The 24732-nt window shown below is 32.8% G+C and overlaps 3 protein-coding genes and 1 pseudogene across 3 annotated transcripts; 1 reads left to right on the top strand and 3 right to left on the bottom strand.

Moving 5' to 3' along the window:
• Window positions 1–1214: 1214 nt before the first annotated feature.
• On the bottom strand, window positions 1215–2415 carry LOC120180386. Its single transcript, XM_039185716.1, has 2 exons — window positions 1604–2415; window positions 1215–1272 (listed from the first exon to the last, which is right to left on the bottom strand). Exons 1-2 carry the CDS (start codon window positions 2362–2364, stop codon window positions 1230–1232), a joined length of 804 nt encoding a protein of 267 aa, XP_039041647.1. The 5' UTR covers window positions 2365–2415; the 3' UTR covers window positions 1215–1229.
• Window positions 2416–6984: 4569 nt separating this feature from the next.
• On the top strand, window positions 6985–13279 carry LOC120180409 (TOM1-like protein 4). Its single transcript, XM_039185737.1, has 10 exons — window positions 6985–7189; window positions 7558–7721; window positions 9135–9213; window positions 9450–9548; window positions 9647–9760; window positions 10049–10197; window positions 10845–10926; window positions 11705–11790; window positions 11862–12053; window positions 12526–13279. Exons 2-10 carry the CDS (start codon window positions 7612–7614, stop codon window positions 13163–13165), a joined length of 1551 nt encoding a protein of 516 aa, XP_039041668.1. The 5' UTR covers window positions 6985–7189; window positions 7558–7611; the 3' UTR covers window positions 13166–13279.
• Window positions 13280–14319: 1040 nt separating this feature from the next.
• On the bottom strand, window positions 14320–16913 carry LOC120180415 (annotated as a pseudogene).
• Window positions 16914–18476: 1563 nt separating this feature from the next.
• LOC120180407 lies at window positions 18477–19636 on the bottom strand. Its single transcript, XM_039185736.1, has one exon. The coding sequence runs from the start codon at window positions 19570–19572 to the stop codon at window positions 18616–18618; it is 957 nt and encodes a 318-aa protein (XP_039041667.1). The 5' UTR covers window positions 19573–19636; the 3' UTR covers window positions 18477–18615.
• Between the last annotated feature and the right edge of the window lie 5096 nt (window positions 19637–24732).

Below are 24732 nucleotides of genomic sequence, written 5' to 3'. Positions count from 1 at the left end.
AGGAGATATACTTTTCGGATATGAGATATGATTTCACCCGAAATTAAAGGAAATGTGTCGTTTGTAACAAAGAGAAGATACAACATTAATTTCAAGGTTTTGACGAAATTTGCTCGTCTTTTTTTATTAGTATGGATTACTACAACTGTTTTATATCACTGTGCATCAACAATGGCAAATTCACATACCGGAATAAATAAATGTGAAAAAGAACGTAATTGGATTGGCAAATGAAGAAAACGGGAGATTAAAGTGGACATCTTTTTGTATTTTCTCAACACGTGGCCTTGAAGTGGGCACTTTCTGTGTGGGTCGGCCTCGAACCAACTGCCCTTGCCTTTCTTCTTTTCGGTCATATGTGGCCTTTGCATCTTTTGAAGTGAACAGATTACTGGACCATTTATTTTCTTTGGTACTATTATTTAACTTTTTTATAATGATATGGTCACCGTAGATTTGATAATTTATGGACAATATCTGCTACAATATAAAAAATTAAAACTTATTGCTTTGTTGTGATTGTTACCATGGGTAGAGTGATGAAATTGAAATAAATTTGATTCTTTAATAATCATGTTACTTGTTTAATTTAATTATTTTATTAAGAATGGCGATGTAGAAAAAAATTTGTTAAAAATCATCTAAATATGTAATTAGTTTCAACCACATTTTAACTTAAATTTCATTCTTTTCAAACATATAATAATATAAATTGGACTAACGATTTTATTAACAAGGGATGTGATTAGTATATACTTATAGTTTTGGATAAAACTAGAATATTCAAAAAGTTTGGGGACTAATTTAGAATGAAGGTCATGATTTGGGGATGAAATTGAAATGTTCAAAAGTTTGAGGATTAATTTAGAATGATAATCATAGTTTAAAGATAAAATTAAAACATTTAAAGAATTAAGGGCTAATTAACATGCGATGTAATTAACTCTTCTATTTTTTTTTCAAAGGGAAAGAATATACAGAAACACGGTTTAGATTTGATTGGTACGGTAACAGGTTTCATTCACAGATTCCCCATATATCTGCCCATTTTGTCACTGCTAAAATCACTTGTCATTTCAAACTAACCTAAAACAAAATCATGATTCTCCACTGGCTTTAAAATCTCTGATCATACACTGGCTTTGCAGCTGCATGGGAGATCTCATGATTCCTGGAAATATAATTTACCCATCGAACTCCATTTTCAAAGAAGGCTCAAGGCTGCCCTTTTACCTGTTGAAGATGAAAGCAAAGCAACTCTTCCCCGTAGGCCTGCATTAATTCAATATAAGAACAAATTCCAAGGTTAGTTGATTCCCTCAACTTTAAATACTGCTTTGACCTGGAAATTTAAAGTAGATGAAATTTACATCTGTTTACTTTTTCAACGGTTTTCAAACATAATTAAATATTACTTAACAATAAGGCCAATGACTCCGCATTTGCAACAAAAGTTCGTCTGCTTCCTTTGTGAAACTTACTCTAATGTCTAAAACCATGAAATAATTCTCAGTTATAACAATTTAACAATTTTAGTTTGAAAGCCTTGTCTGTTAATGTTTAGAAAGCACAAAGATAGTCGAAATTCTCAGTTATAACATACCTGCGGCTGCTATTGCTCCCGCTCCCGCAGCTTCTGCTGCTACGGCTGCTTTTGCTGCTTCCACTGTTTATATTCGATCCACCGCTGTTACTCTCGCTCGACCCCGATCTCTTTTTCCACCACTCTTTATCTATGCTCTTACCAGATTCATCTGATACTGTTGGCTTCAGAGAAACTCTGGGGTTATAATTTACGTTTGAACCATTTCTCTTCATATTCTTCTTGTTCTTCGACTTTGACCCTAAGGAAAATGGAAACACCATTTTCAGAAGAAACCCTTCATTATCTATGCTCCCACTTCTTTTAATTTGCGGTTTCTGATTCTTCTTCCCCTTTTCTTTGCTGTATGCATCTTCATTGAACGCACCTATCCCTTCAGCACAACTCTCCTGTTTCGATTCAACAGCCGCGTCCTGGTGTTCAACGAGATCTTTCAAGGTGAGTTCGAAACAACACTCGGGCATTCTGCTAACCATTTCCATAAGCTCCCTTTGGCCTCGAGCGATGGCTTGAGCTTTGGATGAAGGCGATAAACATCGGTAATTAATGTTCTTTCCACTCGTTGAAGGATTAGTTCCCCATAAAGGAGGAGTTGAAACTCCAGAGTCATCTTCTTCCATCACGGAAGTTTGATCAGCTCCCATGGTGTTCCAACTCCTATAACTTTGAGTTGTCATTTGCACCTTGGAATCATAGTTCTTCCCCATGTGTTTTGACAGACTGAAATCAGATTTGGGAAGCTTTGTGGCAGGATCAAACATGTTCTAAGGGTTGGAAAATTGGGTTTGAAGGCAAAGGATTTTTCAAGAAATGATGGGTGTTGAACCTTTATCTTCAACGACTCTTTTAGTCGCTTTTATCATTTTCCTTTAATGGGGAAAAAGTGGGTTTATGGGCTCATTAAAGTCAAGAAATTGTAGAGGGACATCCTTTTCTCCATGTATATATTTTGTGGTCTTTTGAGGAGGTTTTGCTTTTGTTTTCTTTTTATGTAGAGATATAGAGAACATGTACAACTTGTTCCCTTTATGTTTTTTTAATAATTTAGAATGATTATAATATAATATTTATTTAATTTTTTTTAATTTATTAACAATGTATACACATTCTACATCAATTTGAATCCATAACCTTTCGGGGAACAACCTTCATGTACTACATTTATAATAAAAACGAAATTAATTGGAATAAAAGTGAAAATTAAGATTTGTGATGATAATGAGATTAATTATTATTATTAGAATTTCACCATATTTATTTTATGAGTGGAAATATTTTCATAAACAATAAAGTAATTATATTTTAAAATAATATAATTAAAATTAAAAAAATATTATTTTAGAAAGTTAATTATTTCAAATAGTAGTTATTTGTTAATATACAAAATATTATCATATCAGTATAAATTTATACTTTTATTTTATAATTTGATTTTTGGGTGATTTCCCAAGTGAGTTGATTCAATGAGTGATGTAATAGGTGCATAAAAATATTTTAGGGAAATTAATCAAATTATATATCATATAGAATTAGATCATTGTTAGGTTGGATATTGTAATTGTGTGTGTGAGAAAATCCAGTAATACAATATTTGTTTCTCGGTACATCCATAATGATCTATTTATATACTGTATATAATTTTCTTCAGAATTTTTTTATTCGTCTACATTATGATAATGATAAAATCTAATTATTTAAAATAAAAAGTATAAATTTAAATTGGTATGGTAATATTTTGTTTATGATTTGTCCGGCCAGCTTAGTTGGTAAGAGCGCAAGGCTCTTAACCTTGTAGTCGTGGGATCGAGTCTCACGGTGGACAATTCATAATTCTGATTGCTGGAGGTCTCCCACGAAAACTGCTCTCAACCTGGCGTTGAGGACAGTCTACTATCCTACCTCCCCCTTATCCCATTACATATGGGAATAGTGTCAGTTAATTTTTAACAAGAAGCTATGATTGGTGGTCGGAAAACCAAAGAGGGGATTTCAACCGGGTCCAAAATTTGTGCTTTAAATTTTAGATTTAGACCTTCAATTTTATATTTTATTCAATTTAATCTTGTTATATATTATGAGCTACATTTTAAAAATAATTTAATGAAACTGTGGCCCATTTTTTTTAGAATATTTCAAACCGGTCCTTAATTCAAGATTGGTTAATCAATTTTTTAAGGAAGTGTTTGTCGTACTAATGTTAATGGGGCAGCCTACTATCCTACCTCCCCTCACCCAATTACATATAGGAATAGAGTCAGCTAATTTTTTGTTGTTGTACCAATTTTAAGTCGTACCAAATACCAATATCCTCGTCGAAAAAATGGGGTTTTTAAACCAAAATATAATCTTAATACAATTTTAACTTGATAGACATAAAAAGTGTGGAAAGTGATTTTGAAATAAATTAATAAAATTCATTTTATATAAAACAAATGTTAAAGTTTTATATGATTTTTGCTTTAATGTTATGTAATTGTGCATATATATATATACTTGGTATTTATTTAAATTATTATTTTTGTTCATAAATTGAATAAACAAATATTTGTATTTATTTAATATGAACAGTAATTTTTTTTTGGGTTTAATTATCGGTATCTGATCTACTGATCAATTAATTCAAACCAGGTTTTATAAATGCTCATTATGTGGGCGACCCTCCCACCCCAATTCGCAAATATCATAATTCAAACATCTGACATTCGAACATATCATGATTCGAACATCTGACATTACTTAAGGGATCTAATGCATCATCTCACTAGACCAACTGATTGTTGGTTAGCTTAAATATAATTAAAATCAAAATTTTATGCATATGATTAGAATAAATTTAAATTTTCATCTCTATAATCATTTCATGATTCAAATGTATATACCATATTATTCATTTGGTTAGCATTAATACATAAATTTAAGATTTAGTTTTTATTATATTTTATAAAACCATTAGAATGCACTTATTACTTATATAATCTGTTTATGTCATTTTTATATCAATACATTTTAAAATTTGAAGAGAAAGAGCATAATAATTTGATGTACATGAAACTATAATTTTATGAGTAACTAAAATTTCATCAGTAAAATTTATATAATTATTATAATGTTAATTTTTTACAATTCAATATAAATTAAAAATTCTATTATGTTAATAATTTACTCTCGTGAATAAAAGATGATTGAACTCAATAGAGTCTAGTGGTAGAGTAGAACCTTATTACGGTAGAGGTACGGGTTCGATTCTCGGCTGATGGCTATCTCATTTTTTGGTTTCGCACTTTTTCATTACGAATTGTTTGTTTACTGGAGAATTTGAAGATTGTTAAGTTGATGAGCTTGAGCCTAGGCCTACACGTAGAATCCAGCCATCATCCATTTTCCGGGAAAGGAAAAAAAAAACAATAAATATAAGGGGAAAATCATAAAGGATTTGGAAAAGAAACCAAAGAACATTCCTTCTGTTATTTGAATTCACTTATGAGAGTCCAAAATCAAATGATTTTGGAATAATGGTAAAACAAATAATTTAAACCTATAAAAGAATATTTAAAATTATTATTGCAAAAGAAGAAGAAAAATAAATAGTAGCTCGAAAGTTCTTGATTTAACAATTATCACAATGATTCAATATTTGTAGTCGATTATAACACTTCTGAAAAATCTCTCATTTAATTAATTTTTAAATTTAATTTTATCTTCTCTTTTAATTAATAAACCCAATTGAAATTTATAAAAATAAAAAATTACATATATAAGATGAAGGATATTTCATGATTACAATAAAAAAATTAAATTTATTCTTAGATGTATACAACATAAATGATAGGAAAAAGAGAGCCTCAAGCCGTCCAAATGAAGATCTTTAATTTAATGGTTCGACATTTACTGATTTGTTTTCGGTTACCGACCATTAATTATTTAGATTATGAGATTATTTTTTTTTGTTAGCATATATGCATTTATTATTATAATTAATACTAATCATAGTTTTGAATTATGAAAACGATAACTAATAAAAAACCGTTTTTATTAGTTAAAATTTAGAATAATCTCTTTCATATATATTTTGAGCTTTTTTAACATTAATATGAATTTTCAATGTCATAAATATTGTTAAAAGATTATGCATCTAGATTATATTATTTTTTTATAATCACGATATTCGATCTATTGATCAATTAATTCAGATCGGATACTGTAGAGGCAAGGGCTATCATCCTAATCTAATTTTCTCCATTCGCAAACGTTGAGATTCAAACTCCTAACCTTGCTTAAAATCATTTTACTAAATCAATTGGTTATTGGTAAATTATATTTTATGTTTTAAATGTATTATTAAAATATATATAAATAAAAAAACCGTTTTTATTATTGAAAGAATACATAAACCCTAAAAGAATTTCTCTATAACCATTGGCTTCTTGTTCATTTTTCTTTTTCTTTGTTTCGCAGGTAGCAATATTAGTTTTGTGTTGGTCACTGATAGTATATTATTTGTTTTTCTTTATTTTTTATATTACATCTTATTTTTATTTTATATTTATAATTTTAAATAATTTTGTCTCTATGATACGTTTTTATCTATCTTTATAGCAAACTTTATGTCGTTTGTTCATTTTTCGTCTAATTTTCTTAGTATTTTGATTTAATGGCGTCTCGACTGATCAAAATGACATTTATTTATTATCATGTTGATTTTTTCTATTTTAGACCCTCTAGTTAGATTTAAATATGCAGTTTGTATTGAAGATAATTTTTTCACGACGCTCAGCTTTGATTTGTAATTGTCAATATTTTAATGGTTTGATCCTATATTGTGATTTATTTGTCAATGTAATCAGAATTTTTTTATATTTATATTTTGTTCGACTTTTTTAATAAATTTTATCCTTCTCCTTGTACATCATCAAATATCTCATATATATATATATATATATATATAAATGTTTGAAAACATGATTTTTGAACTACTTTTTGTGGCAATCAAAATTGTTGACCCAGATAAAATAAAATCATTTTATATGAATTTTAATTTATTCTTCTTTATATACAAAAAAGAAATATGATTTGATTAAGCTAATTTTCTACTCAAACATAGATTAATAAACAAGATAATTTTTTAATATAATCGTTAGGTCACCCACACCATCATCACAGCCTGTCATAAATAATTTTTTTAAGGTCAAAAATTTAAAACCATAGAAAATCAGCCTAAGCCTAACTCCATTATTCTTTTTCTTTTTCCCCAAATTTGAAATTAAAAAAGAAAAAAAAAAGTCCAATTTGATTATAATTAATGACTACCCAATGGCTGACGCAAAGCCAAAATTGAAAAAAAAAGGGAAAAAAAATTAAATTAACAAAAACAAAGGTCTTCACCGACGTCCAACAGAAAGCGCAGACAAGATTAAGCATACTACGAAGACAATTTCTTTCCTTTTCTTTCTTCTTCTTCATCCTGGTCTATTTTGTTAGGAAAAATCTTCAATCACAAACACTTCAAGGATTTCTTTATTCTTTTGTTATTTTCTTTTCTGAGGGGGTGAAGTGGGGGGTTTTGTTAGTTTGATCACTTGGTGCAAGGTAATGTTATTCACGATTACTATTTTATCGCAATTACTGTCAAACTTGTTGATCTCCTTTCTGGGTTCTTGATTACTGTCCTGGTTTTTTATTCTTTCTCTGTGATGTGCTGCGTTTTAGGATACATGGTTAATTTTGGGGATAAACTTCTTGGTACCTCTATAATTTGTTATTATTATCATTCTTAGGAGGAGTTGATATAGTTTATTTTATTTCCAAAATTGGGTTTATTGATGTCATGCTCTAGAGCTGATTTGATGAGTGTTTACCTGTCAATGTCTCTGATCTTGTATTATTTTATTTAGACTCATAATTTTTTCATATCAAATTCATGACATGGAATGGTTTTATGATTGGTTTTTGTGTAGGCTGGGCTTATACAATAAACGGGGATTTGTAACTTTATAAGAAAGGCTGATAACATGGCTCACAGCGCGGCAGCATGTGCTGAGAGGGCAACCAGTGATATGCTGATCGGTCCAGATTGGGCTTTAAACATTGAGCTATGCGACATTATAAACATGGATCCAGGGTATATCATTCTTTCTATTAGTGTCTGGCGACCTTTTTGCTGTACTTTTCTAATTTCCGTTCTCTGATGCATTCTAGTACTTATTATTATTATTTTTGAATTGTTGCTTGTTTTGCTTGGAAACACAAGTATTTCTACCTATGGTAACTGTGGCATGAATTCTGCGATGTGGGTACTTTAAGAATTTTCAAACTTGTAAGCCTAGTTTGCCGGTCCTCTATTTAAATTGTTTTAGGCAAAACTTGTGACCCAATCCATCTTTAGATGGGACACTTTGCTGTGATTCAGTTGTTCTTCACTAAGGAAAGAGGTGGAGTTTGGATGGAGATTGCTTGGTTAACTTGATTTACTCCGCCATTGATGTAGATAAGAACTAGGCTTTCCAAATTTGGTGAAAAGGTAGCTTGGCTCTATAACTGAATGCAAGTTGTCATGACTTGATTTTTCCTAGAGAGTTTCAAAGGGAGAGACGGCGTAAGGGAAAAAATTGTATCTTTCAAGCATGGTGCACTATGGATCTTGTAGGAGAAGATAAATAGAAATTTTATGCGAGATTTATATACCATGAGTGAAGAGTGGAAGGAGAGAATTTTCCGAATCTTGGATGTGCTGTTGCATTGACAAAGGAAGAGTTTTAAAGCACATGCATGGTTGTACACTACTCCTGGATTGCTTTTAGTTTGATTGACTAGGTGAAAATTTTGAAACGTCTGCGAGTGACACATTATGACAGATACTTAGTTAGAGTGTACACTTGACTCAATATAATTTAGGATGCTACAGCCTTGCTATTATGAATTTTCTTGGAAGTATACTGTTTGGTATATATGCCTATGTGGCACTATTAATTTCTCATTCTTTCCTCTAATATATATATATATATATATAACTGGGTAGTTTCTTGGGGTTGTACTTATCCCTTTTACTATGAAAGCTTTGAAGGATTTGAAGTCTGAACATGGGTGAAAATGACCATCCAGCTCAGTTGGTAGAGCACAAGGTTCTTAACCTTGAGGTCGTGGGATCGAGTCCCACGGAGGGCATTTCATAATTCGGAGGTCTCTTACGGAAGCTGCTCTCAACCTGGTGTTGGGGGTAGCCTACTATCTTACCTCCCCCTTATCCCATACATATGGGAAAAAGGGACAGCCATTTTTATATAGTCTGATGATATGGAATACAAGGTGTACGTTAGTTTCATCTATTTAATTGTTTGAAGTATGAATTTGTGTTCCAATGTTCCAATAGACCAGAACCACTATCTGTTATGGAAGTTGCATGGTTGCCGCATTCTCATGATTGGATTTAATTCATTGCTTGCTTTGTTATAACTTCCTAGCCTCTTATTCACACTCCATGATGCATGGTGGACCCTAACTTATTTGATTGACATTCTTCATTTTTCTACTGCAGGCAGTCTAAGGATGCGTTGAAAATCCTCAAGAAGCGGTTGGGCAGTAAAAATCCAAAAAGACAGCTACTAGCTCTTTTTGTGAGTTACATGTTTCTCCCCATGCTCATATTCCATACATATATTGCTTTTTAAAAGTATTTTACTTGAAATATACTTTTATGTTGCAATAACATATATAAGTTGGTTCTTAGTAATTTAGTTTAATCATATCTCAAGTAACTATTAACTTAGTACTATCCCCCCCCCCCAAAACCAAATTGCTGCATGATGATAAAGAGGTAATAAGATATCATATATCTCATATCTTGGTTCAGGTATTAGATTCTCTCAGCAAAAATTGTGGTGAGCATGTTTTTCAGCAGATTGTTGAGCGTGATATCTTGTGTGAAATGGTTAAAATAGTAAAGAAAAAGGTGACTTATTTTCCTCTAAAGTTTGATGATTTTTCTTGCTAGTTTCCCCCCTTTCTGGCACTTACTACTTGTATTCTTCCTTCTGGTTTATTGCGCAGCCTGACTTGAATGTTAGGGAAAAGATACTTATTTTGATAGATGCATGGCAAGAAGCCTTTGGAGGATCTAGTGGAAAGTATCCTCAATATTTTGCTGCATATAATGAACTACGGGTAAATGTTCAATTGTGCCTTTGGAGATCTAGTGGAAAGTATCATCATTACTTACGTTTGTATAATCCTGTCATCTTCCATTGATTACAATTTCCATTTTTTCCTCTTTTCTTCTGAGGTTTCTTGGAGCAATTTTGGTGATGTAAATTTGTTCTTAGGCCTTTCAGTAGTAAAACTCATTTTTTGCATTTGCTGGTTTGAAAACGTCAAAATGTTCTGTCCAAGTGTTCTCTCAAGTATATCTATCCATATCTGTTTCTTGAAGTTCTCTTTTTTGGTATTTATCAGGCTGCTGGAGTTGAATTTCCTCCTCGAGAAGAGAACACCGTACCATTATTTACACCACCTCAGACTCATCCCATATCTAATCACCCTGCTTCAGAATATGAGGATGCTGCTATTGAGGCCTCTCTACAATCTGATGCTTCTGGCCTCAGGTATTACCTTTGCTAAAGCTGTTATTTTCTAGTTGTGGATCCCATATTTTTATTTCACCACAAATATTTTTGACGGGACAAGGATTGTGAAACTATTGCTCCAATGAATTACTTTAGGATATTTGCTTGTTAGTTCAAAAGTCGATTAGATTCAGAAAAACAAGATTTGTGTTAGGTGTCTGCAAAATCACAACTTTTTGCTTGAATTACTTTTCTCTTTGTCATGTTTATTCTTTGTTCAGATATAAATTGCAAATCATCTAATAGTGAACAAATACTATATCATCATTTGTGTACTGTATGCTAAATTTTAATCTTTGTAATTTGCTAAGCTGTCTCAATTTCTATTATGTGTGAATTTCTTTTCTTTAATAACTCAAAGTCTCAAACTGCTGCAGGGCATTTTCTGAAAACTTTTCTGTTAATGTCAGTTTCTTTATTAATAGTTAAGCTCATTAGTAAATTGTTCCAGATAATTGGAGTTAGAAATTTACTGGGTTTTAATTCACTGCAATGATAAAAAAAACCAATGCAAAGATACAATGCTGCATCTTTCTTCTATCTGTGCTGCTGACATGTAATCTTCCTGCATAGACCTGCATTATTTCTGTTATCAAGAAATTGTAGTTTAACCATGTGCTTTCCAGCTTGCCAGAGATTCAAAATGCTAGTGGACTAGCAGATGTATTAATGGAAATGCTTAGTGCATTGGATCCAAAGACTCCTGAGGTAAAACCATTGCCCTCCAAATGCATCATTATGCTTATCACATGGTCTATGCTGCTCTAATATTCTTATTATCTGATTGCTGATAAACGTAGTGCTTTCATTTTCTTCTTTGTTTTTGGTATTTAGTTCAGGGGGAGATTATTTCTCTAAAAGTAATTCTGTCTTATATGTTATTTACTTCATTAATCCACTTTTCCTGTTTCACTTTGAGCAATGTGCTTTCTTAATTCTGTGGCTGCAGTACTTTTTGGTTCCTCCCACTATTTTTCTGCCTTTCATTATGATTAATTCCTCGATTTCAATTGAATCCAAGTTATCCATGCTTTCTTGTTAAGTGGTATTATCCCACATCTACTTAAGCATTGGGTTTCTATGGTCTTATGTTCAACTTAGACCACTTTTGCCTGGAACAAATTGTTTTTAAGATGGATGAACGTGCTGCCTGAGCTCAGGTGTGTTCTGTTGTTCCTGCCTAAACTTGTTTAGCTACATGTTTGGGTGAGTGTTAAGTGGTGTTATACCACATCTACTAATAGTAGTATTTCCTTCACTCAGTAGTGTTTAGCCACTCACATGACTTAGTTTAGACAAGGAGAATGATTATATATTACTTATTTTGATTAGGTATTATTGTTTACTTGAGTTTTTACTCATCTTTCTAATTTCAAGTTTAGATTTGTACTATGCTATGGCAAGCTATTTTAAAAACTCATGTAATAATTAAGTTTTTCATTGTGTTAAGACCCATATAACCAAACGTTGTATTGATGTTATACAGGCTGTGAAGCAGGAAGTCATTGTCGACCTTGTTGATCAATGCCGTTCTTACCAAAAGCGTGTGATGCTTCTTGTTAATAATACTACGTGGGGATCTGTTTGTCTTTGGTTCTCTCTCCTGTTAAAATAATGCCTGATGATTGCTTTTTCATTTTCAGAGACGAGGAACTTCTATTTCAGGGATTAGCACTAAATGACAGCTTGCAGCGTGTTCTTTCCCAGCACGATGACATTCTGAGAGGAAGTCCTGTTCCAACAGGACCGGTAGCAGAAACTCTTGTTGTGCCGTTTGTTAATATCAACCATGAGGATGATGAGTCAGAAGATGAATTTACTCAGCTATCTCATAGGTGACTTTATTGTGTTATTCTTCCTCACTCCAGTCATATTTCTTCTAATTTACTGTAATTTTTTTTCTAGTGCACCAGATTAGCCTTGCGCTTTGGAAACATGAAAAACTCAAGAAATTTTCTACCAGTTGAAATTCATATTTTAGCTCATGAAAATGAACTATGGACACTTAAATCTGTTCATATGTTGCATTCCCTGATATTCATTGGATTTTTTGTTTTCATGGGAGGAATGTATTATTTATAAATGAACTATGGGCACTTAACCGTGCTGTATGGATGGAAGTGTAGCAGCTTTGTCTTGTCTATTTATTCTCTAAAATGAATCCGTCTTGTTAAACGTGCATAAAGACTGCTTTGAATGTAGGTTTTCAAGATTTGAGTATCAGGTCATTGATTATTGAAAAGGTTCATGTGCCATTTTTTTTGGCTTTTGATTTAAATTTAATGTCCCTTTACTCACTTATTTCAGATCATCGAGGAATAATTCTCAAGGACAGGGCAGGAGAGCACTTAAAAGTGAGCCTGGACGAGTTGATCCATTTCTTCCTCCTCCACCCCCATCAAAAAGTCCGGTTGCTACAAATGCCAGCATGGTTGATTACCTAAGTGGTGATAGCTACAAAACTGAGAATTCCCCTGAAACAAGAGAACCCGCACCTCATTCCGTTCGCACTCGTACACACACAAACCCTCTAGCTCCATCATCACCTCCTTACCATTCTGGTGACTCCGGTTCCTCACCCCTGTTCAGTGGACAGCCTGTATATGACAAACCCGCTTCGTTGCGCAACTCCACTGATGCTGAGTTGCTACCTCCAGCACCCTGGGACACTCCTGCGAAAAACATTCCACCACCACCTTCAAAGTTTAATCAGAGACAGCAATTCTTTGAGCACCAACATGGTTATCCCGGTGGTTCTTCTAATTCCAGTAACGGATCTGGTTCATCTTATGACAGCTTGGTTGGACAAACTCAAAATCTCTCCCTTAACTCGGCGACCGCAACCAAAGAAGTAAAACCAGAAGACGCTCTCTTCAAAGACCTGGTTGATTTTGCCAAAGCCAAGTCGTCTTCATCATCCAAGCCCAACAATAACAGGTCATTTTGATCGTCTCCGGTAGTCAGCTTGGTTTTGGATGGTACAGCTTGTGAACAGTTATTAGATATTATCAGTTTTTGTATTAGATTACGAGGTTTCATGTTATTAAATAAACATGCGTTTCCACATTGCTTATGGGTTTTCTATGCTGTTTATATGTTCAGTTTGAGACAAACTGCTCGTTGGATATTTTGCATATATTCAATACTCGGTGTATCATTTCTTCAGTTTGATCTTGCTTTGAAGTTGGTGTGCAGCTTTTTTTCATTTTCATACCTGTTCTATTCTTCGTCGTCTCTTTTCTTTGCGAATGGACTTGAGAATGGGTGTTTTTACGTAAATATTATCGTTTAAAATTTTATCTTTTAAATTATCATTCATTTTTTATAAATTTTTTTGAAAAGACGAGAACGATAAGATATGTCTTTGTCTTATAAATGTCACATGTTGAATTAAAATGCATACTTTCGTTGATAAGAAAACCAAATTGAATCATAATATTTATTTCAACTGTTTGAAAAAGGTAAAATGGTTAATTCCCAATTTAATATATCATTTATTTTTAGTTGATTATGTCTGCAGTTATAAACCCATCGAAGTGCCAAAACTAGTATTAACAATTAAATCCAGAAGATTTTTTAATTGTGAAAACCAAGAGATTATTACTCCAATTATAAGTGAAAACAACTAGAGATGAGCCAATTTGTCATAATACAAAGACATTAATAAGATTACATATTTCACAACTCAATGAGAAGAGGAGAGAAAACATATATGAAGAGCAGCAGACACAACAACAGATTTAGTGTCGCTTGTTTATTTTAGGTAAAAGGGTAATTTTTGTCCCTTATAATAGACCTAATTTATCATTTTCATCTCTATCGTATTTTCGCATCAATTTAGCCTTTGAAGTTTTTCAATTACATCATTCTATACCTTACCCTTCACTTAAAAGGGTTAGAGTTATGGAGTTATGGTTTAGGTTTTACGATTATCAACTTAAAGTTTTAAGTTAAGAGTAGGGTATAACATGATGCAATTAAACAATTTTGAGGACTAAATTGATGCGAAAATACGATAGAAATGAAAATGATAAATTGAGTCACTACAGAGGAAAAGACAAAGGTGACCCTTAAACCTTTATTTTATAACCGAAAGTAAAGAAGAAAAATCATCGTGCTCCGTAGGCTTCAAACGGGACTTGGTTTTTCATGCTATCAGGATCCATAGAGATGCTAGTTGAGCCATCATAGCCAATGCCACTGTCATACGCATCAAGCAAGTGTTTAGTCTCTTCCTCTTGTAAGTTGCCCTTTCCCCATGAATGTTTCTCCACAGCCAGCAGTCCTTGTAATTCAGAAGCAACTTCCTTCATGCTTGGCCTTTCCTCTCCCTTCAGCCTCACGCATCTCCTAGCTATAGCTGCCACTTCCTTAAGCTGCTCAATATTGTCATCGTTCAGTATTTGTCCATCAAGAATTTCAACCAACCCTTCCTTTTTCATAACACAAACAAAGTACAATGACAAATTCCTCTCAGGCTCAGGTCTTTCAAAAGAAATCGCTTCCAAACCTGTTAGTAATTCTATGAGAACAACCCCAAAGCTATAAACATCACTCTTCTCAGTCAATTGACTCGTTTGGAAGTATTCAGGATCCAAGTAGCCCAGTGTTCCCTGCACAAGCGTTGTTATCTGTTCTTTGTTTGAAGGGACCAACCTCGAGGCACCGAAATCAGATACTTTGGCATTGTAGTTCTCATCTAAAAGGATGTTGGTCAACTTTACATCGCGATGAATGATTGGCGGAGATGCAGAAGAGTGCAAATAGGAAAGGGCTTCAGCGGCTTCTATGGCTATTTTCAAACGAGCTTCCCATGGCATGACCGAGGCATGAGCGGCATTGTGCAAGTGATGGAAGAGGGTTCCATTTCTTACATATTCATAGACCAGCAAAGGGACTCGTGTCTCCAAACAACAACCCAAGAGTTTCACCACGTTTCTATGGTTGATTTGGGATAACACGATGACTTCATTAATGAAGTGTTGGACCTGGGTTTGATCTCCGATGATGGATTTTTTAATTGCGACGTTGCGACCATCAGGCAATGTTCCTTTGAAAACAGTACCCTGACCTCCTTGTCCAAGGATTCTACTTTCGTGGTAGTTGTTGGTGGCTTTCTTGAGTTGTTCGACAGTAAAGATTTTAGCAGTTTCACCATACTTTGAAAGGTGTTCCCGCAACAAGATTCCACCATTTTGCTGAAAGTTTTGGTGTTTCAGTTTGGGAGCTTTCTTTGCTTGAGCCCCAAATACAGCCATGAGGAACACAAGAGCGAAGATACAAGACTTATGCCTACACCTGTGATTACGAGCCAAAAACATTTGTTGACCATTATTAGTTGGGTATTTTGCCTGTAATTATCTAACATGCTCATGTTTCTTTCCTTTTGAATTTAATATTGTTGCACAATAACTTATATAGTGAATTAGTGATTTTTAACGAAATAAAAAAGAAAAAATAACAAATATATTAGCTTTCATTGGTACTAACCTAGTGAAACAACAAGGATGGGAAATCTCTGACGTCGCGGCTTGGCTTGAAGACTGCAACCTGTTCCGTTTTTCCAGCCATCACCCTCGAACCCTTCGGGGCATGAACAACTATAGCTTCCAGCTGCATTATGACATGTTGCACTTCCACTGCAAGGCTTTCGTCTCTCGCATTCATCAATATCTACTCATATGCAAACATTTTATATAATCAATATATATATATATTTATATATAAATATATACATATGTACAGAAATGAAGAATCTGGTATATTTACCTTGACAGCCATTTGTGAGATAAGGGTTACCCTGAAAACCATCAAGACACTTGCATAAATATCCAGGACCATTTTCTGCATCAATACAAGCACTATTTTGCTTGCAAGCATAATTCTGTGGATCCATTTTAGCTTCCGTGCAAGTTTGAAACCCGATTGTCCAATCAAGTATCATCGGCAATTTCTTGTGTCTGAAATCATCGCTGTAAAGATCTGAAACAGAGAAGTTATAGGCTCCATCTTCCAGAACAAACCCATAGCTGCAAGGATTGAAGCCCAATATTTTGGAATGATTGTTAGAACTATTAAAAGTTACATGATAACTCTTCACTCCTTTAGGGATAGCCGTCTGGCAGCAGCCGATGCCGGAGCAAGACCCGTTAATCACATCGGCGATGTTGTTACAAAACGTTAAACATCCGGTCGAATACGTATCTCCCTGGTTATCCTGTACGTAAGCATAGGTATCACAACCAATGGCTGTGAACTTGTTTCTGGTGTGAGATATGGGGAATTTCGCGAGGTTCATCCACTTATCCGAATATGAACTACGGCCGGTTGAGTTGTAACAGTCGTAACCTATGGACTTATTGATGCGCAAATATCCATCCAGAGAGATGTGGACAACTTCAATTTCACTGGTGGTTAAGAATGCTTTCGGAGGGTTGAAGGTGGTGTTACAACGAATGAAGAAGTTCCTACTGATATTACAATCGGTATTGCCGGTTCCAAATGGGTATGGGATGCTGATATTCCCGCAGCTGCTTTGGCACCCTGCTTTTGCTTGAGCCGCCACTGAGATTGCTACAACTGCTAAGGTAACTGCAAACAGAGCAATCTCCTTTAACATACAACGAGGAGCCATGATTCTTTCTTCTTCTTGTTTTTCCTCTCTCTGGCGGATGTATGTAGGATAACTGATTGATCACTAATATATAGGAAATGCATGGACGAAGATTCATAGCCATTTGGAAGATTCAATCATATTAACTAATCAACGTAACCCATACGAAGGTGTAGAATAATGAAGTCATGACTATTCAAAAAAAGAACAAAAACGAAGTCGTATTGAAAGACGCGTGTAAATTTAAGTAGGGCTTGGAAAGAGCAGTGGTATCAAAGTCTTGGTCGTTTGTCATTTTTATGTAAGTTTTTATTAGGATAGTAGTGATAATTTAGTGGAAGTCTTGATGGTTTGTCTTTCATATAACTGAGTCAGTTGATATGGACTCCATGGGAGTGTCTTGTAAGATAAACATGATAGGAATAAACAGTATAGAAATCAACTTAAAACATACTAATAAAAGGTAATGCGAGAGTCTTTCTTTTGGATCTAGTGTGTTATGCAAACACAAAAATGAAAAAATTATTTAGCAACATTCAAATCTGACTCGGTATTTAATGCCTCTATGGAGATGCTAGTTGAATTTTCATGGTCAGTGCCAGTATTACACAAGATACCTAACCCTTCTCAAATGAAAGAGTTTAGGCCCATTTACACATTTTTATGTGAATAATACTTTTTTAATATTATTTATCGAGATTACATCCAAACAATATTATTTACTAAAATGATGCTCTTTTGATAAAGTACCTTACAAAAGACGTGTCTTTGCCTACGTGACAGGTCATTTGGACAGTTTATTCAACACTGGCGTTACTTAAGTCCAAAAATAAAAGAAATGAAGAATAATGGGTCAAATTGTATGAATTTTGTTCAAAATGAAACAAGGCATGCTATTAGTGTCGAAGACACATATTTGCACAACGATCAACATGATAGCTTCGCATATGTATAGATCTTACATTCAATCATTCAATGATTGTATGTTTAAAAGATAATATTTAAGCACTTGGACAAAATTAACACTTTAGTCAAACTAGAACAGCCCTATGTCAATTCCAAATACTTAATGGTAATTCGAACTTATTATTAATCCAATAATTTGATTCCTTCTTGCCTTGTATCCGTTATTCTTTTCCAGTCACAATCAATCAGATTTTACTCCTCTGTATGTCAATGCCCGCCTAACTCAGTTGGTAGAACTCAAGGCTCTTAATCTCGTGGTCGTGGGATCGAGTCCCACGGTGAGCAATTCATAATTGGAGGTTTTCCACGGAAGTTGCTCTCAATCTGACGTTGGGGCCAGTCTACTACCCTACCTCCCCTTACCCCCATTACATATGGGAATAGGGACAACTAATTTTTTTGTCATAGTTTAGTATATGTTAAAATCCAATCATTTTACCACTTCTATTTTTCATATTTATTTTATTTTAAGCAAGCAAAAAGGGCTTTCAAGTAGGTGGTTAATTCAAAAACATATTCATTCCTACCACATTATACAGTAGCCGTTGTTGGAAATCGAATAGTTGGCGTAAATTCATCTTAAAATCTAAACATATGTATGAGCCAATCAAAGCTTCCCATGACATGCATCTTATACAAAATGAAATTTCAGAAAATTAATACATCTCAACATATAAATATTCTAGAGATATGATCCGTTGATCATGTTTGTGATAAACAATCTTGAAATGCAATGAACAAACATCAAAACAAAACAAAAAAAAGTAAATGTACGAATGAACATGATAAATGTTCAGTATGCATGCAAACTAATTTATCTACAGAAAAATGAAGCAATCCAAGGAAATAAGAGGATTGTCAATGTCCTCCTCCATAGTAACCGACTCATTTTCTTTCTGCGATGACAGAGCTGCTCTCAGCGCAGTTTCGTCAATTTTCGAACTAATTCGATGAACCAAAGTCTCTCTATTTCTCAAACAAGACTTCAATGGAGTAGTTGGATCATGGCTGTTCAGCTTCGGACTCGAAACCCTTAAATTTTCCCTCTTTTGAGAGGAAGAAACCAAGTTGAGTGCATTCACCTTGGGACCAACGATTCGCTTTGATGAGCAAATTTCCTTGGACGTACTTGCCAATAATCCTCGATAGTTATTATTATTGTTGTCTCCGTTAAATCTCCTGCTTGGTGACGGCGACCTCAAAACCCTACTTGGTAAATAATTATATGCAGAGTTAAGCCTATAATCAGGGTCCTTCCGGAAGCTCTTTTGTCTCGTTAAAGTTGACGGTGAATTCGACCGTCCTCTCTTCTGCGGTGTACAGCCTTTCTCCCTCGTCGGACTCCCCTGTTTCGCCAGTGCCACCACCGGTTTAACCGGCGTGTTCGATATCTGAGAAGGAGATTTAGTGACAGCTAACGTACGAGAAGCTTCCTTGATTGAATTAATACGGACAATATGAGGGTTTTCCTTAACACATGCCCACAAAAACTCATTGGAAAAGGATCGATCCTTGGAGCTCAACACCGATGAAGCCGAGCTCAAAGCCGAAGAACATGAACCAGTTGCAGTGCTGATGGTGGAACAGGTGAAGGAAGAAACTGAAGAAGAGGATGAGATGGTGGGGGAAAGAGGCAATGGGGAGATTTTCTTTGTGAGGGGAATGGGAGTTTTGGGAGCTTGTTGTGATGATGAGATGACAAGCTTGTCTTGAACATGACTGAAATCCTCGATGTAACATTTCTTGGGTTTGCATTTGCTGATGCAACAACCCATTTTGTTTTTTGTTGGTTTCTGAGTTCATAGATGATTAAGCAACTCGGTTTTATACAGTCGAGGTTGTTGGATTTGGACAAATGGTAAAGCGTTGGCTTTTGCTTTTTGTGTTCATTACTTTTACTTTATCATGTGGGTGTTTTGAATTTTGTTAGCGGGTTTCAAACCCGTTATGTAACGGTCACATATACAAAAGAAATTATGAAACGGAGGAATGTGTGTAGTGGCAAGTGGGGGAGAATTTTTATTTGAACTATATTGCTCCTTTACCTTCAGCAACAGCTTTATTTTAAGACAACGTTTAATATTTCTATGAAATTTCAAGTTTTGTTTTTCTTTTTACTATTTCGAAACTTGATCTATTTTTACAAGGTATAATTTCAAAATTAGCCATCAAAGTTTATTAAAATGATAATTTTGATATTTTTTTTTGAGTATTTTGGCCCAACCTTTCATTTTAAGGTAAAAAAATCTCTTAGTGGATGAAAATCGTTAGTTAACAAATGATTAACGCTTCAAAATAGGGTATTTTTACCCTAAAATAAAATGTTGAGGGTCAAAATGTTCCAACAAATGAATAAAGGTCAAAGTGACTATTCAATCAAACATTAAGAGTTTTTTTTTATTTTAAAATGAAACGTTGGAATCAAAATGCTCTAAAAAAAAGATCGATATGAATATTTTAATAAATATTACAGGTTAATTTTGACATTATACCCTTTTATATAACATCCTCAGTAATATAATACACCTCAAAATATTAAATTTACTCACCTTAATATCTTTTTAACTATAACAAACAAAACTATATACTCAAATTCTAAGAATTAAAAACTTAAATCTTATCTTAATTACAATTCTAAACCCTAAATTCTAACTTTAACATTAATCAAAAATCATAAACCTTACATGTTGCCTTATCATTATTATTTGTTAATTTTATTCATTTAATTTAAAATAATATATTATTTAGAAGAACTGTTTTAGGGTTGGAGAATGCATGGTATTGATATTATATTATATTATATTATATTATATTATATTATATTATATTATATTATATTATATTATATTATATTATATTATATTATATTATATTATATTATATTATTATTTATATTATATTATATTATATTATTATATTATATATTATTATATTATATTATATTATATTATATTATATTATATTATATTATTAGAAAATGAAGTGACATGTTTTTATTAGATCCCAAAAAAAGTGAAATATTTATGATTACGATCATAAAATTCAAACCCCTTAGGAATAGGGAAAATTAATACAAATTAGAAAACGCCTCTCTTCCTAATCAATCTACTAAAAGTTAACCCAAAATCAAGTACATAATCATCACTATTTATTAAAGAAATTCAAACCCCGACAACTTGGTATGAGTTTCAGATAAATAAAAATTACTTGCTTTAGGATTTCATTTTATAAGTTAGTATTTGATATATTATTAGTGAAATATTTCAATTCCACAAATAATATTTAAATATTATCAAACGTTCTAGAATTTAAATTTTAAATTCTAAATATATAAACCTGAAACTATAAAATATAAATCATAATCCCTTGATATTACCTGTCATCTATCTAGTATTGTTTATAGAGTTAAAATATGAAATAATTTTGTTTATTTTTATTGAGGACAACCCAGGTAGAGCATGTCAGCTAAATTCCCTAGCCCATACTTTGAATGGTTAGGCCCAAGTTCAATATATATCTCACTTCATACTCCGTGTTGGTTTGACGACGGAACCACACATTCTCTTTATTTGGTAGGTAAATAAGAAAATAATGAATATATACTATTATTAGAAATATTACTCTAGATATGTTCTACTTTGTAAAAAATATGTTACATTTTTAATATCATATATAACGTAGCGGAGTAAATGGACTGGTCTTGAACGAATAAGGATACGTTCGTGTTCGATTATTTATTTTTGAAGATGTTAATGATTGATTTGTGTTCGTTTGAATTTTTAATATTGTGTTCATGTTGATTTGTTTATTTTCGAAGTTGTTTGGTTCGTTTCACGTTCGTCAACACATTCGTTTAGCGTTCGTCAACGCTAAACGCGTTTGTTTAGCGTTCACGAACATGTTTGTTTATATGTTCAGAAATGATGAAATTATGTCAATAGTCCTTAAGTTCATTAGGTTTCACAATTTGAACTCCATAGTTCACATTGTGTTTAATTTAGTCCTATCTTCACCAATATTTAAAATGTAAAAAATTAAAAGGAAAAGAAGGATCGGATAAACAAGCATTCAAATGAATATTATTAATTTATACGTAGGAAGATCTCTTCGGAGCTGTCATTCGTAGGAAGTATTATTAATATATACGAATTGAGTTTTATAAGTGCTTTGGGTCCTTTTTGGACCACAAATTTTCATAATATTATTCTCCAATAGATGCTGCATTCCATCATGCTGTTCCCTCTTCTTGATTTACTATAACCCTTTTTCTCTTTTTTAAATTTGTCTGTGTTGAGTTTGTGACAAGAGAAGCTATCCATTCCAAACCCTGGAATATGACACAAATATTTTAAAATAATTTTCTTATTACTCACGTTATTCCATTTTTATTATTTTCTTTAAAGATATTTATACTTAATTGTTGTGTTCATCAATTAAATTTTCTATTTAAGATGTTCCGGTTAAAAATTGAAGGAGAAGGGCGATCGACTGGTCTTATAAATTCAATTGATTAATCTGGGTTAAACTACTTTACGGATGTTTATATTAAAGTTCAAAGTGTAAATTCAATTACTCTATTGAAAAATAACAATTTAGTTTTTGGGTTTACATTTAGTATTTATACTCTGCAAAACTTTATTTAATTATTTATAACTTTTATATAATCATTCAATATTTATTTTATAGGTTGACTAATTCGAATACCGTAAAAATTATTATAGGACTATCCTTTCAATTTGTTTTGGTTCATTCACAATGTCAAAATTCAAACTTTAAATGTTATTTAAAGGATTTAATACATCGTCTCACTAGTCAAATTGATAGTTAATATTTAAGGGTTTGAATATGCTTTTAAGGGTTTTGATGGGAGGTTCAGTTAAAAGTCAAGCATCAAAAATCTCATTCGAACGGCTCAAATCGATTTGTCTCGATGAAAATGAGAAAGTTATGATAGAATTTTATTTTTTGATTGCCTTTATGAAATAATGATTCAATTTAAATAATCGTTGATAACTTCTGTGTATTTTTTTTTTTTACTTTCATGAGTTCTATATTAATAATAATTAGTCAATTTTCAAGCATGGTTTATAATAGTAAGTAGGCTTAAAGCGCGAACTTGACTTATCTTGTTGTATGCTTGGTCAACGTTGACGTAAATGCACTAAATCCTTTCCAATTATCCTATCTGATATCTTCTAAAAGATCCTCAACGTTGTCAAAATCACCTTTCCATGTTCTTTGAATTACTTGAAATGGCCCTCCGTTCCTCTTCTCCTTCATGTGGGGTCATTTCTTTTGTATCTTTATAATAATGCCAGATGTACTTATAATGTGAATCCAAAATGTTCACCTTTTCAAATTTCTCATTTTGACCGATAAATTGGGTACATCAATACATGGTCTAATTAAATATTTTCTTAACATAAATAACAAATCAGATAAAAATTAATATATTTTGCTGTGTTTATTATGTGTTTCCTACAAAATAATCAAGTCTACTTGAAGGCCAAACTCAAATTCTGCAAGAATTCTCAATTAATTACAATTGAAGTGGCATGTGAATAAAAATACCAACGAACATATAACACGCCACTTTGACATTAAGGTGACAATGACAGTGACAGGCACAGCTTACAACAACACTTCCCCTTAAAACGACAAACAGATATGCAAGGAACAATCTTTTTTTTTCATTTTTTGCAAAGCATAAAAGCAACAGGAGAATTTTGAAGATAAGAATAGAAAAGTAGGTTGTAGATGAATGTCGAAGAAATCAAGGGTGTGGAAATATCTTGACAGCACTCTTGTTGCACCTGGAAAAGGATTTAGCTATGCACTCAACCATCATGTCCTTGACGAGCTTTTTCTTCGCCGGGAACACACTTCCTTTCTTCTCCCGAAACCCATATGATGTCCCTTTTCTGCCTCCGTCTGCCTTTGCCCCGGCGCCTTCTCCACCTTGGTTTCGCCTAAACTCCATGCTTCTTGTGAAATGTGAGAGTGGGTGGGGCATTCTGAGATTAACATTCCTCTTATCTATTCCACCAATTTGATGGAAAATGATGTCATCGGGAAGCAAAACAGAATCTTTGTTTAGGGTTATTTTTTCCCACTTCATATTAATTGCTTTCATATTTACACCTTGATCCCATCTCCAACTTTTTAGCTTTACATAATTAAATTGACCACTTTAATCCCACTTCATATATAAACTTCACATAATTAAATTGACCAAAACTAAACCATGAGGCAATTTTTAACGTGCGATTCCTTTACAAATGACTAGGATTAATTATTAACTCTCCTCTAATCTTTCTAGAAACTCTGCTGATTTTTATCAAGTTCAAATGGTCTCTCCACCCTGTTACGCACAAAAAGATGAAGAACCCGCCAAGAAACCATACCCCGTTTCACAATAATTTCAAGTCCCAAATAAATCCAAACGCTACTTTCCAATTGAAACGTAAAGTTACATTTATGTAAAGTCAAATTTGAATGACTTATATAGACACCACATATAATTATTAAAATTTATTATAAAAATACATTTTTATCTATTAGTTAATAAATAAAGGTTCATTCGCTCTTCAATATTATGAGGTTTTATATATTGATTCTTAATGGTGATGTTAGGCCTAGGGTTATAATAGTTATTTGTAAACTGACAAAGTAAATGAATACGATTTTCTGATATTAGATTTGATCATTGACAAATCTCTTGGGTTACTAATGATTTTGTCTAGTCGAATTATATGAAACTTTAGAGATTTTAAATCACAAAAGAATTCATCTAGAAACCTTGATTGGTAAAGGAATAATTGTTGTAAAGTTATTCTTGAAAGAGGAATATCTCCGTATATAATATTATTATATTTTACAATATCAATTTAGGTTTTATGATTTTCTTTAAAAAATATAAATTAATTCTCATTTCA

The sequence above is a fragment of the Hibiscus syriacus genome, unplaced genomic scaffold, assembly GCF_006381635.1.
Source record: "Hibiscus syriacus cultivar Baekdansim isolate YM2019G1 unplaced genomic scaffold, ASM638163v2 tig00112495_pilon, whole genome shotgun sequence".
Taxonomy (NCBI): Eukaryota; Viridiplantae; Streptophyta; class Magnoliopsida; order Malvales; family Malvaceae; genus Hibiscus; species Hibiscus syriacus.
The sequence above is the reverse complement of the archived record's forward strand: the minus strand, read 5'-3'. Positions and strand labels throughout refer to the sequence as shown.